The sequence below is a fragment of the Eucyclogobius newberryi genome, unplaced genomic scaffold, assembly GCF_026437365.1.
Source record: "Eucyclogobius newberryi isolate DKJ021-1_F unplaced genomic scaffold, fEucNew1.0.hap1 SCAF_4, whole genome shotgun sequence".
Taxonomy (NCBI): domain Eukaryota; kingdom Metazoa; phylum Chordata; class Actinopteri; order Gobiiformes; family Gobiidae; genus Eucyclogobius; species Eucyclogobius newberryi.
Genome location: NW_027316056.1, coordinates 26,841,826 through 26,863,201, shown reverse-complemented (window position 1 = coordinate 26,863,201; position 21,376 = coordinate 26,841,826). Strand labels below are relative to the sequence as shown.

General features: G+C 43.6%; 1 protein-coding gene and 2 long non-coding RNA genes across 3 annotated transcripts in view; all 3 read left to right on the top strand.

Annotated features, from left to right (window-relative positions):
- Nucleotides 1–14,773, top strand: part of LOC140378008 (uncharacterized) — a gene marked incomplete at both ends in the record, with an annotated part of 30,746 nt that extends 15,973 nt beyond the window's left edge. Inside the window, 4 exons of the mRNA XM_072463637.1 lie at nt 6,174–6,379; nt 8,018–8,392; nt 10,067–10,299; nt 13,689–14,773. Of these exons, the coding sequence (XP_072319738.1) occupies nt 6,174–6,379; nt 8,018–8,392; nt 10,067–10,299; nt 13,689–14,773 (1,899 nt within the window). The remainder of the gene's footprint in view (nt 1–6,173; nt 6,380–8,017; nt 8,393–10,066; nt 10,300–13,688) is intronic.
- Nucleotides 137–2,227, top strand: LOC140377190 (uncharacterized). Its single transcript, XR_011930102.1, has 3 exons — nt 137–205; nt 2,032–2,072; nt 2,163–2,227. It is a non-coding gene; the product is annotated as an uncharacterized lncRNA (long non-coding RNA).
- On the top strand, nt 10,450–10,889 carry LOC140377189 (uncharacterized). Its single transcript, XR_011930101.1, has 3 exons — nt 10,450–10,505; nt 10,595–10,659; nt 10,730–10,889. It is a non-coding gene; the product is annotated as an uncharacterized lncRNA (long non-coding RNA).
- Nucleotides 14,774–21,376: the final 6,603 nt, after the last annotated feature.

Here is a 21,376-nt window from a genome sequence, read left to right as displayed (position 1 = left end):
AATCTAACCTGGGAGGCTCTTATTTGGTACTTGAATCAAGTTCTGCCTGTTATGCATGTTTTATGTGTTTTATGAATATCTGATCCCTCGTCACAAAACTGAAGTGATAAGCTGATGCCAGTCATTAAACTTCAAGAGTGTATGCGGTCATCTCGCAAAGGACTAACAACTGAAGTAAATTACACCATAAGCCAACGTACGATTGGTAAGTCAATTATCAGACTTTTATTACATGAAATAGTGATCATAGTTATTTTGTCTGCATTAATTTATAACATATGTCAGCAAGAATCTATTAGGTTTAGAGGCAGACCCCATGAAAAACAGTGCAGGAACAGCACAAACACTGCACAGAAGCTCAGGCCTCTAGAGGACCAAAGCTTGGAAGGATTTTTTTTTTTTCTTTTTAAATAAATATAGATTCCCAATCTTAACCTACTATTTAACTATAATATGGATATCTCTAGTATCCATGGAATATCTCTAGATGAGCTTAAACATGTCATTAATTCATACTGATTTTATAAGAATAATTGGCTTTTGTGCCCACTGAAATTATGAAATTGTGCCTACTGCTGATTGTGACGGATGGAATAACAACAAATTAAATAATCTGCCAAATGACTGTGGCTGGTTTGCTGTGAATAAACCCTAACCAAAAAGGTTGTTGCCCAACAAATTAAAATAATAAAATACATCAGCCTGGAATAAATTATAAAAATATAGAATATACAACATATACAAAACATTTCACTGAGATATGTGTTTATTATTCTTTTGCAATAATTGGAGGTTGTAGAGTACATTGCTTCAGGGGCCAAATTCGGAGGGGAATTGTTGTTTTTTGTCATCATGTATATAGATTTGGGCTTTGTATTTTTTGTAGCTATAAACCCACCTATAGAGAGGTACAACATACCGTAACAATTAGCTATTTATCAGCAATCTGAATTCACAATGTGCCACCAGGTTCACCAGATAAACACTTGCTGTCCCCTTGCAGCATCCCAGGTGGATTCCCAAGACTGATTAAGACAATTGTGACATTAGTTGTGTGTTTGTCATATTTACAGTGGTTGGTAGTACTCACTTACATGAACTCAGTTACTTAAGAAACGTTTTCAAGAAATTATACATATTGAGTAACTTTTTGAGCGTTTACTTTAAGCTCTACTTGTGTACTATTTTCATTGAAGAAACAGTAGTCTTACTTGAGTAAAAGTTTTGGTTACTCTTCCCACTGTAAGTGACAAAAGCTTTATGTCGAAATTCTGCACCACTCAGATGTTACGTCCAGACAGTCACTCTTACAGTTCCTTCGTAGAAAAAGATTCAGTTGTAGTCATCTGGACACTGTTTTTGGAAAACAAGATATTTCTACTCTCATACAAAAGTCATTCTCAATCTACAAATCTAGTCTGATCATTTAAATATTTATCCTAATCTGTGCTGCATAAGCCTTGCCCATTGGGCAGATCCTGCTGACAATAGCCTGTCCTGTTAATCTTTGGTTTGCAGAGTTCCCAGATGTTGGCTAAGCTTAGTCGGGTCTGTCAAATCCGTTGGATTTATATTTTACTGTAAAATTGTAATGTTTTTGATGTTATATCAACCTAATATTAATGCTCCAAGTCTTAATAAAGAGGTGGAGGCTCATCGAAATGTCAAATGCAAAATTTCAAAATGCGGCCATCGGTGAAAAAAGATTGGACACCCCTGAAACACATAATATGCAGCCTCGTCAGAATCCCATATATATATATATATATATATATATATATATATATAGGTTAAATTTCTGTGGTGGCGATGTAGCAATTTGTAAATGTATTAATTATGAATTGTTTTATTTCAGCCTACAAACCGCTCGCCATGCCACATAATTATACACTGCTACTTTACATTTTTGTAAACTTAAGCTCTTTTGTAAATGCCAAAGGGTTGTAAATCCCTTAAGGGTCATGACTAATCTAAAGTAAGTAGAAGTAAGTAAAACTGTAAATGTAATTATGTTTTTATGACTGTTTTTAGGAGAGGCAAGATGAAACCACCTATTTTCCTGCTTCTGATAGGTAAATATGTTTTCAAATTACTGAGGTAATATAGTTTAAAGTTTGTGCTGGGTTGGTGATTTGACTTTTTTGTGTGTTATTGTGTCACAGGACTGATGGTATCAGGAAGTCATGGTATGCCAACAAATACAACGGAGCCCCCACCCACCATGCCACTTTAAATATTATTCAAGCCAATATTTTTTTTCTTTTTGCAGTATTCTGTAAATTGTGTATATATTCAGACCAATTCAATCTTATTATATTTGTAAATTCAAAATGTTTATGCATGCCCTTCTTGATATATTTTGCTACTATTATTTTTCATTGTTGTATGTTGCACCTTAAAGGTGTAATGGACGATTTTTCGGCGATTTGAGAACTCAGGAAGTGCGCATGCGCACTCCCCCGTGCGGACTGATATAACACACACGTGTGTTTGTTTATTAGCACAACGGATCGCATCACATCTCTCGTCTCCCGTAAATTTCCGTCTTCTTCTGAGTCAGCTCAAACTGTCTTTCTCCGTCTTCATTTTGTCCCGTACACTGAGGGAACTATATTATGATCATGATTATCAATGCGCTTCGACACGCGGAAAGTGCTGCTCTCCTGGGGACGAGCCGCACGCGGCTGCAGGTGAGCGGTAGGTGCGTTTTATGATTGATACGTGGCAGGACTAATTGGCAGTCCACGCCACGAGGAAATGAGACTCAGATTTTGGCCAAAAAAATCGTCCATTCAACCTTTAATGCTAAAGCAAATTCCTAGTTTTTGAATCCAGTTCATTGATAATAGCAATAAACCCCTTTTTTATTCTGATCCACAACAACAGCGACAACGATAGACCCTTCCACAACTACTACCACAGAGCCACAAACAACCAACACAACAGGACCCCCAACACCTACAACATCTGGACCCCCAACCACTACAACGGGAACCCCAACCACTACTACAACTGGGCCAACAACCACAACAACGGGACCCCCAACCACTACAACATCTAGACCAACAACCACTACAACGGGAACCCCAACAACTACAACAACTGGACCAATAACCACTACAACTGGACCAACAACCACCACAACAGAACCCCCAACCACTACAACAATTGGACCAACAACCACTACAACGGGAACCCCAACAACTACAACTGGACCAAAAACCACTACAACTGGACCAACAACCACCACAACAGGACCCCCAACCACTACAACAACTGGACCAACAACCACCACAACAGGACCCCCAACCACTACAACATCTGGACCAAAAAACACTGCAACAACTGGACCAACAACCACTACAACGGGACCCCCAACCACTACAACAACTGGACAAACAACTACTACAACGGGACCTCAAACCACTACAACAACTGGACCAACAACCACTACAACAACTGGGCAAACAACCACTACAACGGGACCCCCAACCACTACAACATCTGGACCCCCAACAACTACAACAACTGGACCCACAACCACTACAACTGGACCAACAACCACGACAACAGGACCCCCAACCACTACAACAACTGGACCAACAACCACCACAACAGAACCCCCAACCACTACAACATCTGGACCAACAACCACAACAACGGGACCCCCAACCACTACAACAACTGGACCAACAACCACCACAACAGGAACCCCAACCACTACAACATCTGGACCGACAACCACTACAACGGGAACCCCAACCACAACAACTACTGGACCACCAACCACCACAACAACTGGACCAACAACCACTACAACGGGACCCCCAACCACTACAACAACTGGACAAACAACCACTACAACGGAACCCCCAACCACTACAACTACTGGACCACCAACCACCACAACAACTGGACCAAAAACCACTACAACGGTTCCCCCAGCAACTACAACAACTGGACCAACAACCACTACAACGACACCCCCAACCACTACAACAACTGGACCAACAACCACTACAACAACTGGACCAACAACCACTACAACAACTGGACCAACAACCACTACAACAACTGGACCAACAACGACTACAACGGCACCCCCAACCACTACAACAACTGGACCAACAACCACCACTACGGGACCCCCAACCACTACAACAACTGGACCAACAACCACTACAACGGCACCCCCAACCACTACAACAACTGGACCAACAACCACTACAACGGGACCCCCAACAACTACAACAACTGGACCCACAACCACTACAACTGGACCAACAACCACGACAACAGGACCCCCAACCACTACAACAACTGGACCAACAACCACCACAACAGGACCCCCAACCACTACAACATCTGGACCAACAACCACTACAACGGGACCCCCATCCACAACAACTACTGGACCACCAACCACAACAACAACTGGACCAAAAACCACTACAGCGGGACCCCCAACCACTACAACAACTGGGCCAACAACCACTACAACGGGACCCCCAACCACTAAAACATCTGGACCACCAACCACCACAACAACTGGACCAACAACCACTACAACGGGACCCCCAACAACTACAACAACTCGACCAACAACCACTACAACTGGACCAACAACCACGACAACAGGACCCCCAACCACTACAACAACTGGACCAACAACCACCACAACAGGACTCCCAACAACTACAACATCTGGACCAACAACCACAACAACAGCTGGACCAACAACCACTACAACGGGACCCCCAACAACTACAACAACTGGACCAACAACCACTACAACTGAACCAACAACCACTACAACAAGACCCCCAACCACTACAACAACTGGACCAACAACCACTACAACGGAACCCCCAACCACTACAACTACTGGACCACCAACCACCACAACAACTGGACCAAAAACCACTACAACGGGACCCCCAACAACTACAACATCTGGACCACCAACCACCACAACAACTGGACCAACAACCACTACAACAGGACCAACAACCACCACAACAGGACCCCCAACCACTACAACAACTGGACCAACAACCACTACAAATGGACCCCCAACAACTACAACAACTCGACCAACAACCACTACAACTGGACCAACAACCACCACAACAGGACCCCCAACCACTACAACAACTGGACCAACAACCACCACAACAGGACCCCCAACCACTACAACATCTGGACCAAAAACCACAACAACGGGAACCCCAACCACAAAAACAACTGGACCACCAACCATCACAACAACTGGACCAACAACCACTACAACGGGACCCCCAACCACTACAACAACTGGACCAACAACCACTACAACGGAACCCCCAACCACTACAACTACTGGACCACCCACCACCACAACAACTGGACCCACAACCACTACAACTGGACCAACAATCACCACAACAGGACCCCCAAAAACTACAACAACTGGACCAACAACCACTAGAACGGAACCCCCAACGACTACAACTACTGGACCACCAACCACCACAACAACTGGACCAACAACTACTACAACGGGACCCCCAAAAACTACAACAACTGGACCAACAACCACTACAACTGGACCCCCAACACCTACAACGGGACCCCCAACCACTACAACAACTGGACCAACAACCACTACAACGGAACCCACAACCACTACAACTACTGGACCACCAACCACCACCACAACAACTGGACCAACAACTACTACAACGGGACCCCCAACCACTACAACATCTGGACCAACAACCACCACTACGGGACCCCCAACCACTACAACAACTGGACCAACAACCACTACAACGGCACCCCAAACCACTACAAAAACTGGACCAACAACTACTACAACGGGACCCCCAACAACTACAACAACTGGACCCACAACCACTACAACTGGACCAACAACCACTACAACAGGACTCCCAACCACTACAACAACTGGACCAAAAACACTCACAACAGGACCCCCAACTACTACAACATCTGGACCAACAACCACTACAACGGGAACCCCAACCACAACAACTACTGGACCACCAACCACCACAACAACTGGACCAACAACCACTACAACGGGACCCCCAACCACTACAACAACTGGACAAACAACCACTACAACGGAACCACCAACCACTACAACTACTGGACCACCAACCACCACAACAACTGGACCAACAACCACTACAACGGCACCCCCAACCACTACAACAACTGGACCAACAACCACTACAACGGCACCCCCAACCACTACAACAACTGGACCAACAACCACTACAACAACTGGACCAACAACCACTACAACAACTGGACCAACAACCACTACAACAACTGGACCAACAACCACTACAACGGGGCCGCCAACCACTACAACAACTGGACCAACAACCACAACGGGACCCCCAACCACTACAACAACTGGACCAACACCCACTACAACAACTGGACCAACAACCACTATAACGGCACCCCCAACCACTACAACAACTGGACCAACAACCACCACTACGGGACCCCCAACCACTACAACAACTGGACCAACAACCACTACAACGGAACCCCCAACCACTACAACAACTGGGCCAACAACCACTACAACGGGACCCCCAACCACTACAACATCTGGACCACCAACCACCACAACAGCTGGACCAACAACCACTACAACGGGACCAACAACCACCAAAACAGGACCCCAAACCATTACAACAACTGGACCAACAACCACTACAACGGGACACCCAACAACTACAACAACTCGACCAACAACCACTACAACTGGACCAACAACCACGACAACAGGACCCCCAACCACTACAACAACTGGACCAACAACCACCACAACAGGACCCCCAACCACTACAACATCTGGACAAACAACCACAACAACAGGAACCCCACCCACTAAAACTACTGGACCACCAACCACCACAACAAAAGGACCAACAACCACTACAACGGGACCCCCAACAACTACAACAACTGGACCAACAACCACTACAACTGAACCAACAACCACTACAACGGGACCCCCAACCACTACAACAACTGGACCAACAACCACTACAACGGAACCCCAAACCACTACAACTACTGGACCACCAACCACCACAACAACTGGACCAACAACTACTACAACGGGACCCCCAACCACTACAACATCTGGACCAACAACCACCACTACGGGACCCCCAAGCGCTACAACAACTGGACCAACAACCACTACAACGGCACCCCAAACCACTACAACAACTGGACCAACAACCACTACAACGGGACCCCCAACAACTACAAAAACTGGACCCACAACCACTACAACTGGACCAACAACCACGACAACAGGACCCCCAACCACTACAACAACTGGACCAACAACCACCACAACAGGACCCCCAACCAATACAACATCTGGACCAACAACCACTACAACGGGACCCCCAACCACAACAACTACTGGACCACCAACCACCACAACAACTGGACCAAAAACCACTACAACGGGACCCCCAACCACTACAACAACTGGGCCAACAACCACTACAACGGGACCCCCAACCACTACAAGATCTGGACCACCAAACACCACAACAACTGGACCAACAACCACTACAACAGGACCAACAACCACCACAACAGGACCCCCAACCATCACAACAACTGGACCAACAACCACTACAACGGGACCCCCAACAACAACAACAACTGGACCAACAACCACTACAACTGGACCAACAACCACGACAACAGGACCCCCAACCACTACAACAACAGGACTAACAACCACCACAACAGGACCCCCAACCACTACAACATCTGGACCAACAACCACAACAACGGGAACCCCAACCACAAAAACAACTGGACGACCAACCACTACAACAACTGGACCAACAACCACTACAACGGAACCCCCAACCACTACAACTACTGGACCACCAACCACCACAACAACTGGACCAAGAACCACTACAACTGGACCAACAACCACAACAACGGGAACCCCAACCACAAAAACAACTGGACCACCAACCACTACAACAACTGGACCAACAACCACTACAACGGAACCCCCAACCACTACAACTACTGGACCACCAACCACCACAACAACTGGGCCAACAACTACTACAACGGGACCCCCAACCACTACTACAAATGGACCAACAACCACTACAACATCTGGACCAACAACCACTACAACAACTGGACCAACAACCACTACAACAACTGGACCAACAACCACTACAACAACTGGACCAACAACCACTAAAACAAGTAGACCAACAACCACTACAACAACTGGACCAACAACCACTACAACAACTGGACCAACAACCACGACAACAGGGCCCCAAACCACTACAACATCTGGACCAACAACCACTACATCAGGACCCCAAACCACTACTACAACTGAACCAACAACCACTTCAACGGGACCCCCAACAACTACATCAACTGGACCAACAACCACTACAACAACTGGACAAACAACCACCACAACAGGACCCCCAACCACTACAACATCTGGACCAACAACCACTACAACAACTGGACCAACAACCACTACAACGGGACCCCAAACCACTACAACATCTGGACCACCAACCACCACAACAACTGGACCAACAACCACTACAACGGGACCCCCAACCACTACAACAACTGGACCAACAACCACCACAACAGGACCCCCAACCACTACAACATCTGGACCAACAACCACTTCAACAACTGGACCAACAACCACTACAACGGGACCCCCAACCACTACAACAACTGGACCAACAACCACGACAACAGGACCCCCAACCAATACAACAACTGGACAAACAACTACTACAACGGGAACTCAAACCACTACAACAACTGGACCAACAACCACTACAACATCTGGACCACCAACCACCACAACAACTCGACCAACAACCACTATAACTGGACAAACAACCACCAAAACAGGACCCCCAACAACTACAACAACTGGACCCACAACCACTATAACTGGACCAACAACCACGACAACAGGACCCCCAACCACTACAACAACTGGACCAACAACCACCACAACAGGACCCCCAACCACTACAACATCTGGACCAACAACCACAACAACGGGACCTCCAACCACTACAACAACTGGACCAACAACCACCACAACAGGACCCCCAACCACTACAACATCTGGACCAACAACCACTACAACGGGACCCCCAACCACAACGACTACTGGACAAACAACCACTACAACGGAACCCCCAACCTCTACAACTACTGGACCACCAACCACCACAACAACTGGACCAACAACCACTACAACGGTTCCCCCAACCACTACAACAACTGGACCAACAACCACTACAACGGCACCCCCAACCACTACAACAACTGGACCAACAACCACTACAACAACTGGACCAACAACCACTACAACAACTGGACCAACAACCACTACAACGGGACCGCCAACCACTACAACAACTGGACCAACAACCACAATGGGACCCCCAACCACTACAACAACTGGACCAACAACCACTACAACAACTGGACCAACAACCACTACAACAACTGGACCAACAACCACTACAACAACTGGACCAACAACCACTACAACGGGACCGCCAACCACTACAACAACTGGACCAACAACCACAATGGGACCCCCAACCACTACAACAACTGGACCAACACCCACTACAACAACTGGACCAACAACCACTACAACGGCACCCCCAACCACTACAACAACTGGACCAACGACCACCACTACGGGACCCCCAACCACTACAACAACTAGACCAACAACCACTACAACGGGACCCCCAACAACTACAACAACTGGACCCACAACCACTACAACTGGACCAACAACCACGACAACAGGACCCCCAACCACTACAACAACTGGACCAACAACCACCACAACAGGACCCCCAACCACTACAACATCTGGACCAACAACCACTACAACGGGACCCCCAACCACAACAACTACTGGACCACCAACCACCACAACAACTGGACCAAAAAACACTACAACGGGACCCCCAACCAGTACAACATCTGGGCCAACAACCACTACAACAACTGGACCAACAACCACTACAACGGAACCCCCAACCACTACAACTACTGGACCACCAACCACCACAACAACTGGACCAACAACCACTACAACGGGACCCCCAACCACTACAACAACTGGGCCAACAACCACTACAACAACTGGGCCAACAACCACTACAACGGGACCCCCAACCACTATAACCACTGGACCAACAACCACTACAACGGGACCCCCAACAACTACTACAACAACACCTCCAAAAACTACTACAACAGAACATCCCACAACTACACCAACCAAAGCAACAGTTATCCCACCGGTCGAACCAACTGTTGAAGTGGTGATGAAAATTGAGGAACCCTTTGACGAAGAATTTAAAAACAAAACATCAGCAGCTTTTAAGAAATTTGAAGAAAAAATAACAAGAGAGGTAAGCCATGCTCGATTATTGACACACTCCAAATAAATACATCCATTCAATTACCTGTTTGTACAATATGTTTTTTTTTTTTTTTCAAGCTTGATAAGGTTTATAAGAATAAGTTTGGTCCACGTTTTAAAAAGACCAAACTTAAAGATGTCAGGTATGTTGGTACATTTTACATTTTTATTCAAATGATACTGTAAATAATGTGGAAAATGTCTCTTTTTCAGACGAGGGTCCACTGTGGTAGATTTTGATGTAATATTCAATGAGAATACCACTACACAGCCAAATGTCTCTGAAGTGTCATCAGCATTGGTTGAAGCAGTAAACACCAACGGCTTTAACTTTTCTGTTAATACAACCAGCATATCGGCAAAAGGTATGTATGTGTTTGGATTGTATCTATCAAATTTATTCTTTACATATTTAATATACTATACATAGTTATTACATACAATATTTTTAATATAATATAAAGGACCATTTTAATGAAAACTATTTGAAAAGAATAAACCATGTCCTTGTTATGAAAAAAAATCTCTTGCAATGGTTATCAAGAATAAAGTAAAACAATAGAACAGAGTTGTCTTATCTCAATCGTGAATGGTTTAATTCAGTGCACAATCTGAATTAATATGTCCCTGATCCCAGCATCACTTTCCCTTCCTAGACTTGAGTGTGTCCCCACCCAGGGACTAGCGTTCATTATATAGTTTACAGGTCAGCCAGGTGGTCACATGACCCACATAGCACGAAAAGTTACAGAGACAAATGCTAGGTACAAGAATAAACAAAGGTTATTGGTTACATTTACATTCTGACCGCCTGACAACTTAAGAGGACAATGGCCTATCCTGGATACCCGTAGTTTCTAACTCAAATGGAAAATTACAGACTCAAAGACAAAAGAACCGTGGTAGCTGATTGCATACCCATCCTGGCAATCTGACGAGTAGACAGAGGACGGTGAAATGTCCAAAAGGCTAGGTGTTTAAATCGCTAGATCTCGTCCTGGACTCCCGGGCTCATTCTCTCGATTAGTGAGAGGGTCTTTGATCAGGGCACAACAGGGTGTCAGCACATCGAGAGCAAAAAAGGCCAGTTTACATATAACTGTCGAGCCTGGTATTTTCTCCCTCAACAGACCCCTCTCATGATTACAAGTAACTCAGTTTACTTAATTAATCATGCATTAAAAAGGAAATACAGAGTAGGGTGTCAATACATCAATAAACCATCATCAGACTAATGTTCTGAAGAACAAAAATAAATTTGTTTAAGTCCATCTTACAGTCGGTGCTCAGGTGTAGGGTCAATAAAGAAATGATAACAAAATTAAACAAAACAAATGAAATGAAACAAAAGCAAAAGATAAAAATGTAGCAATTAAAAAATAATTATAATACTGATATAAATATGAAAATAAAGATGAAATGATGAATTGAACAAAACAAAATAAAATGAAACAAAAACAAAACATAATTAAAGCCGCGGCAGCGGCGATGATGGCTCTCACCTCCTGCGCGACCGCCTTCCCGTGCGACCGCCTTCCCGCCTGTCCAGAGGCAGGAAAATAAAGAGGAGGAACTACAAAAATGGAGTGAGACTACAAAATGACCCGGGCTACAGAGTGGAAATGCGTCAAAAATCCTACAATCTCCCTCCCCCCCCTCTCTCTCCCTCCCTCTCGAGTTGTGGCAGAAAGAATAAAGTCTAAAGAATAAAGTCAAAAGAATTAAGTCTAAAGAATAAAGTCTAACGAATAATAATTCTAATGCGACACGAGAGGAAATGTCCCATCAAAATAAAAGCAGAAGAGGAAGTGAAAGCATTCATTGCGCCTCTGCTGGCCAATTGTGAAAATACACAATATAAGATAAGATATTCCTTTATTGTCCCACATGGGGAAATTTCATTGTCTGCAATGCACTCTTTTCATTGCGTCTCGAGGAGAATCTAAACCATGACTTTCAAACAAATCAGACAATGTTGAGATTTTCACACAATGGGTAGGGGGCGCTATAGAGTAAATTCTTTACATGGGTATTTATTTCCAATCAGACCATAAAAACGCATTAGTGAGTGAAAATGAAGCCTCTTTGGGGGCGTGTTACGCAGAGACCGTAAAGAATATCGACATTCTTTTGGATTTTTATTAAATTTCAATGTCTCTAGATGCAAAAGGTGTTGTTTTGAGCTTGATCGGACAAAAAACCTAGGACAAGTACGATTTTGAAAAACAAAAGTCAAGCGTGGCGGTGCCACTTTGATTCAACATGGCTGACTTCCTGTTTATCATAGAGCGATGCTTCCAGGTGCGTCTTACTCCTCAAAGGTCAGAGGTCAAAGGTCACTGTCACTAGTTTCATGTGCCTAGGCCAAAGATTAAGCGTTTCATGATTTTTCTTTTTTTAACTAGTCGACACTGTTGCGACGGGCGTTCTCGCAACCTCCATTTTATTGGAGTTCGGGCCGAGCCGATCGCGTCTATGTCCCCATGTGTGACCTATGACCCCATGTGGGATAATACAATATTCAGGGGGTCAAAAATCCCCGAGCTGTGGCAAAATTTTACCATGCAAAACAATAATAATAAGAAACCATGGCAAGAACAATGTCTCGGCCATTCCATTCTGGAAGGCTCGAGACAAAAATGTAGCAACAAAAAATTTAAAAATAAACATAATACTAATCAAAATAAAATATGAAAAATGAAATGATCAAAAAATTAAACAAAACACGAGAAATATGGGGATGATAAAAAGGTAATCACAATAATAAAAAAAAAAAAAATAACAAAACAACAATTTAAGAAAAACATAAAAGAATGAAAGGTAATAATAAAGATTAAAAAGAAAACTAAGTTTAATTAAAAAAAAGAAAAGAATGACAAGTAGGAAAATAAAGAATAAGAATAAGTAAACTAAATTTAATTAAAAAGAAAACATAAAGAAATGAAAAATAGAAAAGTATAGAATAATAAAAGGAAGTATAAAGATGAGTTGCAGAAATAATGACATAAAAAAAATTCAAAAAAGAACAAAAGGCTTTGTGCCTAACGTCTGGATTATTATTGTGGCCCTTTACGTTTATAGACATAAAAAAGGGGTGAATAATGTAATTTTAATTAGGAAAAGGTAATTAATAGGGAAAAAGACACTAACTGTGCCCTCTTTCTTTTTCTAGCAGTCCTTCCACCCACTACAACAGGACCTCCAACTACAACAATGCAACCTACAACCACCACAACTAGACCAATAATTACTACAACAGGACCCCCAACCGCTACAACAACTGGACCAACAACCACCACAACAAAAGGACCTCCAAGCACTACAACAACAGGACCTCCAAGCACCACAACAACTGGACCTCCAACCACCACAACAACAGGACCTCCAACCACTACAACAACAGGACCCCCAACCACTACAACAACAGGACCTCCAACCACCACAACAACTGGACCTCCAACCACCACACCAACAGGACCTCCAACCACTACAACAACAGGACCCCCAACCACTAAAACAACTGGACCTCCAACCACCACAACAGCAGGACCCCCAACCACTACAACAACAGGACCTCCAACCACCACAACAACTGGACCTCCAACCACCACACCAACAGGACCTCCAACCACTACAACAACAGGACTCCCAACCACTACAACAACTGGACCTCCAACCACCACAACAACTGGACCTCCAACCACCACACCAACAGGACCTCCAACCACTACAACAACAGGACCCCCAACCACTAAAACAACTGGACCTCCAACCACCACAACAGCAGGACCCCCAACCACTACAACAACAGGACCTCCAACCACCACAACAACTGGACCTCCAACCACCACACCAACAGGACCTCCAACCACTACAACAACAGGACCCCCAACCACTACAACAACTGGACCTCCAACCACCACAACAACTGGACCTCCAACCACCACAACAACTGGACCTCCAACCACCACAACAACTGGACCTCCAACCACTACAGCAACTGGACCTCCAATCACCACAGCAACTGGACCAACGACCACCACAACAAAAGGACCTCCAACCACCACAACAACTGGACCTCCAACCACCACAACAACAGGACCTTCAACCACCACAACAACAGGACCCCCAACCACTAAAACAACTGGACCTCCAACCACCACAACAGCAGGACCCCCAACCACTACAACAACAGGACCTCCAACCACCACAACAACTGGACCTCCAACCACCACACCAACAGGACCTCCAACCACTACAACAACAGGACCCCCAACCACTACAACAACTGGACCTCCAACCACCACAACAACTGGACCTCCAACCACCACAACAACTGGACCTCCAACCACCACAACAACTGGACCTCCAACCACTACAGCAACTGGACCTCCAATCACCACAGCAACTGGACCAACGACCACCACAACAAAAGGACCTCCAACCACCACAACAACTGGACCTCCAACCACCACAACAACAGGACCTCCAACCACCACAACAATTGGACCTCCAACCACCACAACAACTGGACCTCCAACTACCACAACAACTGGACCTCCAACCACTACAACAACTGGAACAACAACCACTACAATAACTGGACCAACAACCACTACAACAACTGGACCAACAACCACCACAATGAGCCCTCAAACAAGTTCAACTGCATCCACCAATCCTCCAGTTGACAGCGAATCAATCATCTTTGTGCAGTTTTCTCTGAACCAGGATTTCACTCCAGCCTTATCAGATCCAACTACAGGGGAGCATCAAGCTTTGGCCAGTAAATGCAGGGGCGAGGTAAAAAGAAATCTACTATTTGTCCTATAGAAATTAAATGACTGCATTCCTTGCATCATGTGTGCATTGATATTTTTTTACATTCTTATATTCTAGCTCAACAGAATTGGCAAAAAGAATTTTGGAAATGGCTTCAGTCGCTCCCTTGTAAATTCATTTAGGTAAACTAATTTAATTAACATTTTGGGGTTTGACTTAGGTCTCTCTTGACAGAGAAATTAAATATAATATAATTATGGTAATTATTTTCTATCATGATTGCAGGAGTGGCTCTGTGGTGGCCAATTCTACCCTTGTGTTCCAAAATGCAGCTGCAAAACCACCAATAGCAACAGTTATTGAACAGTTGGAAACAGAACTGAACAATTCCTCTGTTTTGGATGTCCTTCCAGGCAGTGTTGATGCACGTATGTACAAAAAAAAAATTCAAACATATTTTACACAATTCTACAACTTCCAAGTTGTTAATAATTTAACAACATTTCTTCTAATTTCAGAATCCTCTGGAATAAGTCTCCATCACACAGTACTTCCCATGACTATTTTGACATTCATTTTTCTGCATCTTACACATCTCTTGGCAGATGTTTAGCTCCAGGTCTGATGTGTTATTATTGTGTTAACAGCATAACAGCATGATGATGTTTATCAATATAATGAGGTAAAATATGTGCTGTTACAGTTTTGCAGTTTTTTCCATATTAAATCATTGGCACTTCTTTTATTGGATGTAGTATAATTTTACTACAGCACAGGCTATACACAATTAAATTAACCTGTACCAATCAATGACTTGTGAGTCTGATGTAAAATAAATATAAAATAAATACATATTTTACACTTAAAAATAAGACTCTTTTTTTCTCCCAAATAAATAAAGAATACAATTAATAATTCATGGCAATTATATATTTAAGAATGAGGAGTGGGTTTATGACCCTATGCTTTATTTTCTACTTTTAGCCATCAGACATAGTTTCAAGGCCTTCTAAAAAATCATGCCACCAACCCAGGCAGGAGGCTACGGTCCATCCGGACCAAAACCTCCTGCCACAAGAACAGTTTCTTTCCCTCTGCCGTTGGACTTATGAACACTTCTTAAACACTGTCACTTTAACCATAATTTACCGTAATCACCCAATGTACTGTTCACTTGCACTACATGTAAATTCAACTGTACATTTTGTGTACCTATGCCTATTTAAATTGTTTTAATATTATAGCCTTTTTATTTTAATCCTATAGCACATTTTAATTGTTTCTCTTTTTGACTTATATAGGTTGTTTTATCACTGTTTATTGTTTTATGTTGCACCGAATCGCCAAAGCAAGTTCCTATGTGAATTCTGTTCATTGACAATGGCAATAAACCTTTTCTAAATTCTGATTCTGAGAGCTGTCTAACAAAAGCAGATTTGCAAGAATAATTTCAACATTGTTTATACAATGGCATCTGAACCAGACTATACTATTCCTCATACAGGGGCAAACATAGGGGGGCAGTGGCCATATTGACCTTAAGCAGAATAGCAGCGTTTTGAACAAACAGATAAAAATGGCAGATTTGTACTGGAACGGAACTATTCAATCAACCAATCAATACAATATTATTTGTAGTGAACAATTCCTACAAAAATGCTATTCAAAGTGCTTTACAACATTAAAAACATAAATTACACTATTCTGTATAAAATCACAGTAAATAAATAAATAAAACACAATAAAAAACAGAAAATTCAGGAAATCTATTCCAGACTTTTGCCCCATAGTCTTGACACTAGGCATTAGCAGAAGACTAGTCCCTGAGGTCCTCTGAGTCCGAGGTGGCTCGTATGGCACTAACATGTCCAAGATGTACTATGCTGCTAGGCCATGGAACCTTATACATAAGTAGAGTTGCTTTAAAGTCTATTCTATGAGCCACAGGAAGCCCATGAAGAGACTTGAGTGCAGGACTAATGTGCTCATACTTCCTGGGTCTATTCAAGACCTGAGAATTAGCGTTCTGGATTAACAGGTTTTACAGCGCATTTGGAGAGGCCAGTGAGCAGGCCGTTACAGTAGTGTAGTCTATTGGAGACAGATGCATGGAAAAGTCTCTTCATGTCTGGTTTAGACACCATAGTTTAAATTTTTTGGCAATGTTTCAAATGGAAAATTGGTGATTGCTAACACTTTTTTTTGTTTCTGTGGGCCAAACACAATTACACACTTTCTTGTCTGACTTCAGCTGGAGAAAGTTGTTTTGCATCCACTTGCTGATATGTTGAATGCAGTGACAGAGTTAATAAACTGGTCCAAATTCACATGCCACCAGTGAGACATAGATCGTCATCTGAATAATTGTGATAGGACACACCATTGTTTTGTATTAACTGTCCCAACAGCAGCATGTAAAGATTGAAAAAAAAGAGTCCAAGGTTTGACCCAGTCACCAATCTCAACAAAGTAGTTTCTGTTTTCAAGGTAGGAATTCAACCAATTTAAGGCCGTACCAGTCATCTAATCTCTGTAGAAGGATCCCGTGATCAACAGTGTTGAATGCAGCCCTGAGATTTAGTAATGAGAGCCTTCGCGCTGTGATGAGAGCAAAGTAAATGAAAGACATGACGGCTCAGACGTCGCCCGGCCGAACAAGGTGAGAGGTGAGCCAACTATCTGAAGCAGAAAGGTGCAATGCGAAAGCAAGTACCCAAGAGTTACAACCTGAAGCACTCGAAAATGCCAAATAAAGGCTCCAAGCCTTGGCCAGCCACCTAAAGAGGTACACGGGAGAGAATGGAGCCAGGCGAATAAACAGGTTGTTCTCGTCTCAACCGGCAAAAGTGTATGCTCAATGGCAGGGTAATAACAACAGAGCTGACCCACCAAGGCTGGAAACTGAACAGTACTGGAAAGGCATATGGGAGATGGAAGCATCCCACAACCGAGATGCATAGTTGTTGATGGCTCTGAGAAAGGACAACAGCAACATCCCTGAGCAGAAACCAGTCAACATCACTGTGGCAGACATACAGGAAAGACTCTCAGGCATGAATAACTGGACTGCACCGGGCCCTGACATGATACATGCATACTGGCTTAAGAAACTCACCTCACTCCATGAGCGGCTGGCAACCCAAATTAACACACTGCTAAGGGACGGAACCCACCAAGAATAATGGCTGCTAAGATAAGTGGGCACATGGATCAATACATGAGCACTGCTCAGAAAGGCATCAGCTAAAATACCAGAGGTGCAAAACATCAGCTCCTAGTAGACAGAAAAGGACTGTACAACCCGACACACCAGCCTGAGCACTGCCAGGATTGATTACAATCCAGATTACAATCCCTTGAGGCCAATGGCAAGCCACTTGCGCAAGTCAGATGTGGCATATACCAAGGTGATGCGCTGTCCCCACTGCTGTTCTGCATAGGTCTAAACCCCCTCAGCCAAATAATCAACAAGACTGGCTATGGATACCGACTCAGGAACACGGCTACCATCAGTCACCTCCTCTACATGGATGACATCAAGCTGTATGCTAAGATCACCAAGATCTACAGCGCATATATCAGAATGTCATTCGGACTAGAGAAGTGTGTTCGGAAGGTAGTCCACACACAGAGGGGGGACATTGAGAACAGTTACAAGAACCTGGGAATCTCTAACCCTAACCCTAAGAGGTAACAAGGAAAGCGGCTACGGCCAAATACCTACAACGAGTGAGGCAAGTCCTCATAAGCCAACTCTCAATGGTAAGAACAAGTTCCGGGCAATAAATAGCTACACCCTGTCAGTGATACCAATACCCTGCAGGAATAATCAGTTGGCCAAAGTAGGATATCCAGATCACAGATGTTAAGACACAAAAGCTCCTAACCATGCATGGAGGGTTACATCCCAAATCCAGAACCCTGAGACTGTACACTAACCGTAAGGAAGGAGGAGCGGAACTAGTGAGCGTGAGAGACACTATCCAGGACGAAACCTCCAAGATCCATAAGTACATCAAGGACAAGGCTCCTACATATGACGTGCTCAGTGAATGTCTCAGACACTGGGGAACAGAGGATGATGAGATGCTGGAGGGACCATCGTGGGAGAACAAGCCCCTTCATGGGATGTACCACCGGATCATAACTGATTTAGCTGATATCATAAAATCCTACCAATGGCTTGAAAGAGCCGGTCTGAGGGACAGCACAGAGGCCCTGATCATGGCAGCACAGAAGCAGGCCCTGAACACAAGATCAATAAAAGCCCAGATCTAACACACCAGACAAGACCCAAGGTGTAGGCTGTGCAAAGGGGGCCCTGAGACAATCCCGCACATAACTGCAGGGTGCAAGATGCTGGCAGGGACAGCATACATGGAGCGCAATGACCAAGTGGCTGGCATAGAGTACAGAAACTTTAAAATGGTAATGACGAACCAACCGGACATAGTGGTGGTCGACAAGGGGCAGAGGAAAGCCGTGGTAGTGGACATTGCAGTGCCATGGAACACGAGAAACTAGAGAAATACCAAGGCCATATCAGAGAGGAGCTGAAGAAGGCCTGGAACGTGAAGGTATTGGTGGTGCCCGTAGTGATCGAAGCACTTGGGGCAGTGACCCCCAAACTGGCTTGAGCAAATGCCAAGAAAAACATCTCGTTCCAGATGTGACTGAGAGAATGTCAGGAAAAGCCTACTAGAAAAGCTGAACTTTATTCAGGGTTAATCAGAGGCAACTTAAATATTGGAAGGTGTGTATGACTCCTAATTAACATGAGTTTGAATGTGATTGTGTTCAGATACAACCAATCACATTCCCAATTATAAGAGGGTGTGCACACGTATGCAATCACATAATGTCATGGAATTAGACATACACCGATGCTATTCCGTAACACATCGAGAACACAATTCAACCTAGAATATGAAACGACACAGAAACATCAGACATTTGTATGGCATGCATGAGAGAAAACGCGGGGACTGATCACGCAAGCTGTGGTAAGCAGCTTACGTGACCCTCCTGCGTCTCACCCCCGCGTCTCACCTCGTCTTTTCCCATGCTGGTTGGTTTTATTAGATATTCTGGAATAGGCGGGTCACATTTCTCATTGGTCAGCCTCACATCAAGGCACTTGGTATTTTTCCGTAGAGATAAAGCCTGCAAGGGGGGGTGCAACTCCTCCCCTGGGGCAACATTCTTTGGCCCATCTTTATGATACCTTCACAAACAAATGCAGTTTGTCACACACCCGTTCTTCTCTTAGACTAATGATGCAGATAAAATATCACTATTATGCAGATAAAATACATCACAGAAATATAATCATATATTCACATTTTATCACACATAATTTTAGTTTTTACATTTTTACTCCCATCCCCCCAAAGGATTTTAAAAGAAAACCAATTGAATCATACAGATTATAGATAATTTTAAAAGGTGGAAAAAGTTCTGAAATTGTTTATCTTCTATTTAGTCTAATGTTTTACATCACAAAACCTGGAATTTTAACATTTTTAGATTAGCCTTATAAAAGCTGTTTTTTTTTTTTTAATATTGGCAATTTATATTTCAATTTTTATATTTTCAAAAGTGTACCAAACATTTGTTATGTTTTCCAGAAAAAAACTCTTAAATCTTGGAAACAAATAGCTTGTATTTAAACGCTTGAACTGCATTTTACGTGCACAAAATGTACGAAAAGTTAGATTAAAACTTACACTTTAATTTGTTTGTCATGCATAATGGCACATTTCCTAACAGAAAGATTTATCTGATATTAAGTCTGAAATGCCCTTTTTAAAAGATGGAATGTCCACATTCCAAAGCAATTGTCATGATTTCCAACGCAGTCATGATGTAGTTATAGGATCGAAAAAGCAGACAATAAAATCAAAAGATTCAAGTGGATTTATTGAAGATGGACTTATTCCACCCCACCCACAATGTAATTGCACTTCCTGTCGAGCGGGAACACTATTGGCTTAAATGGGGAACAAAGTCTTGCCACTAATATGCTATAAAGTAGATTAATTTGTGTAAAATATACAATGTTCACCAACAAGTCAACAA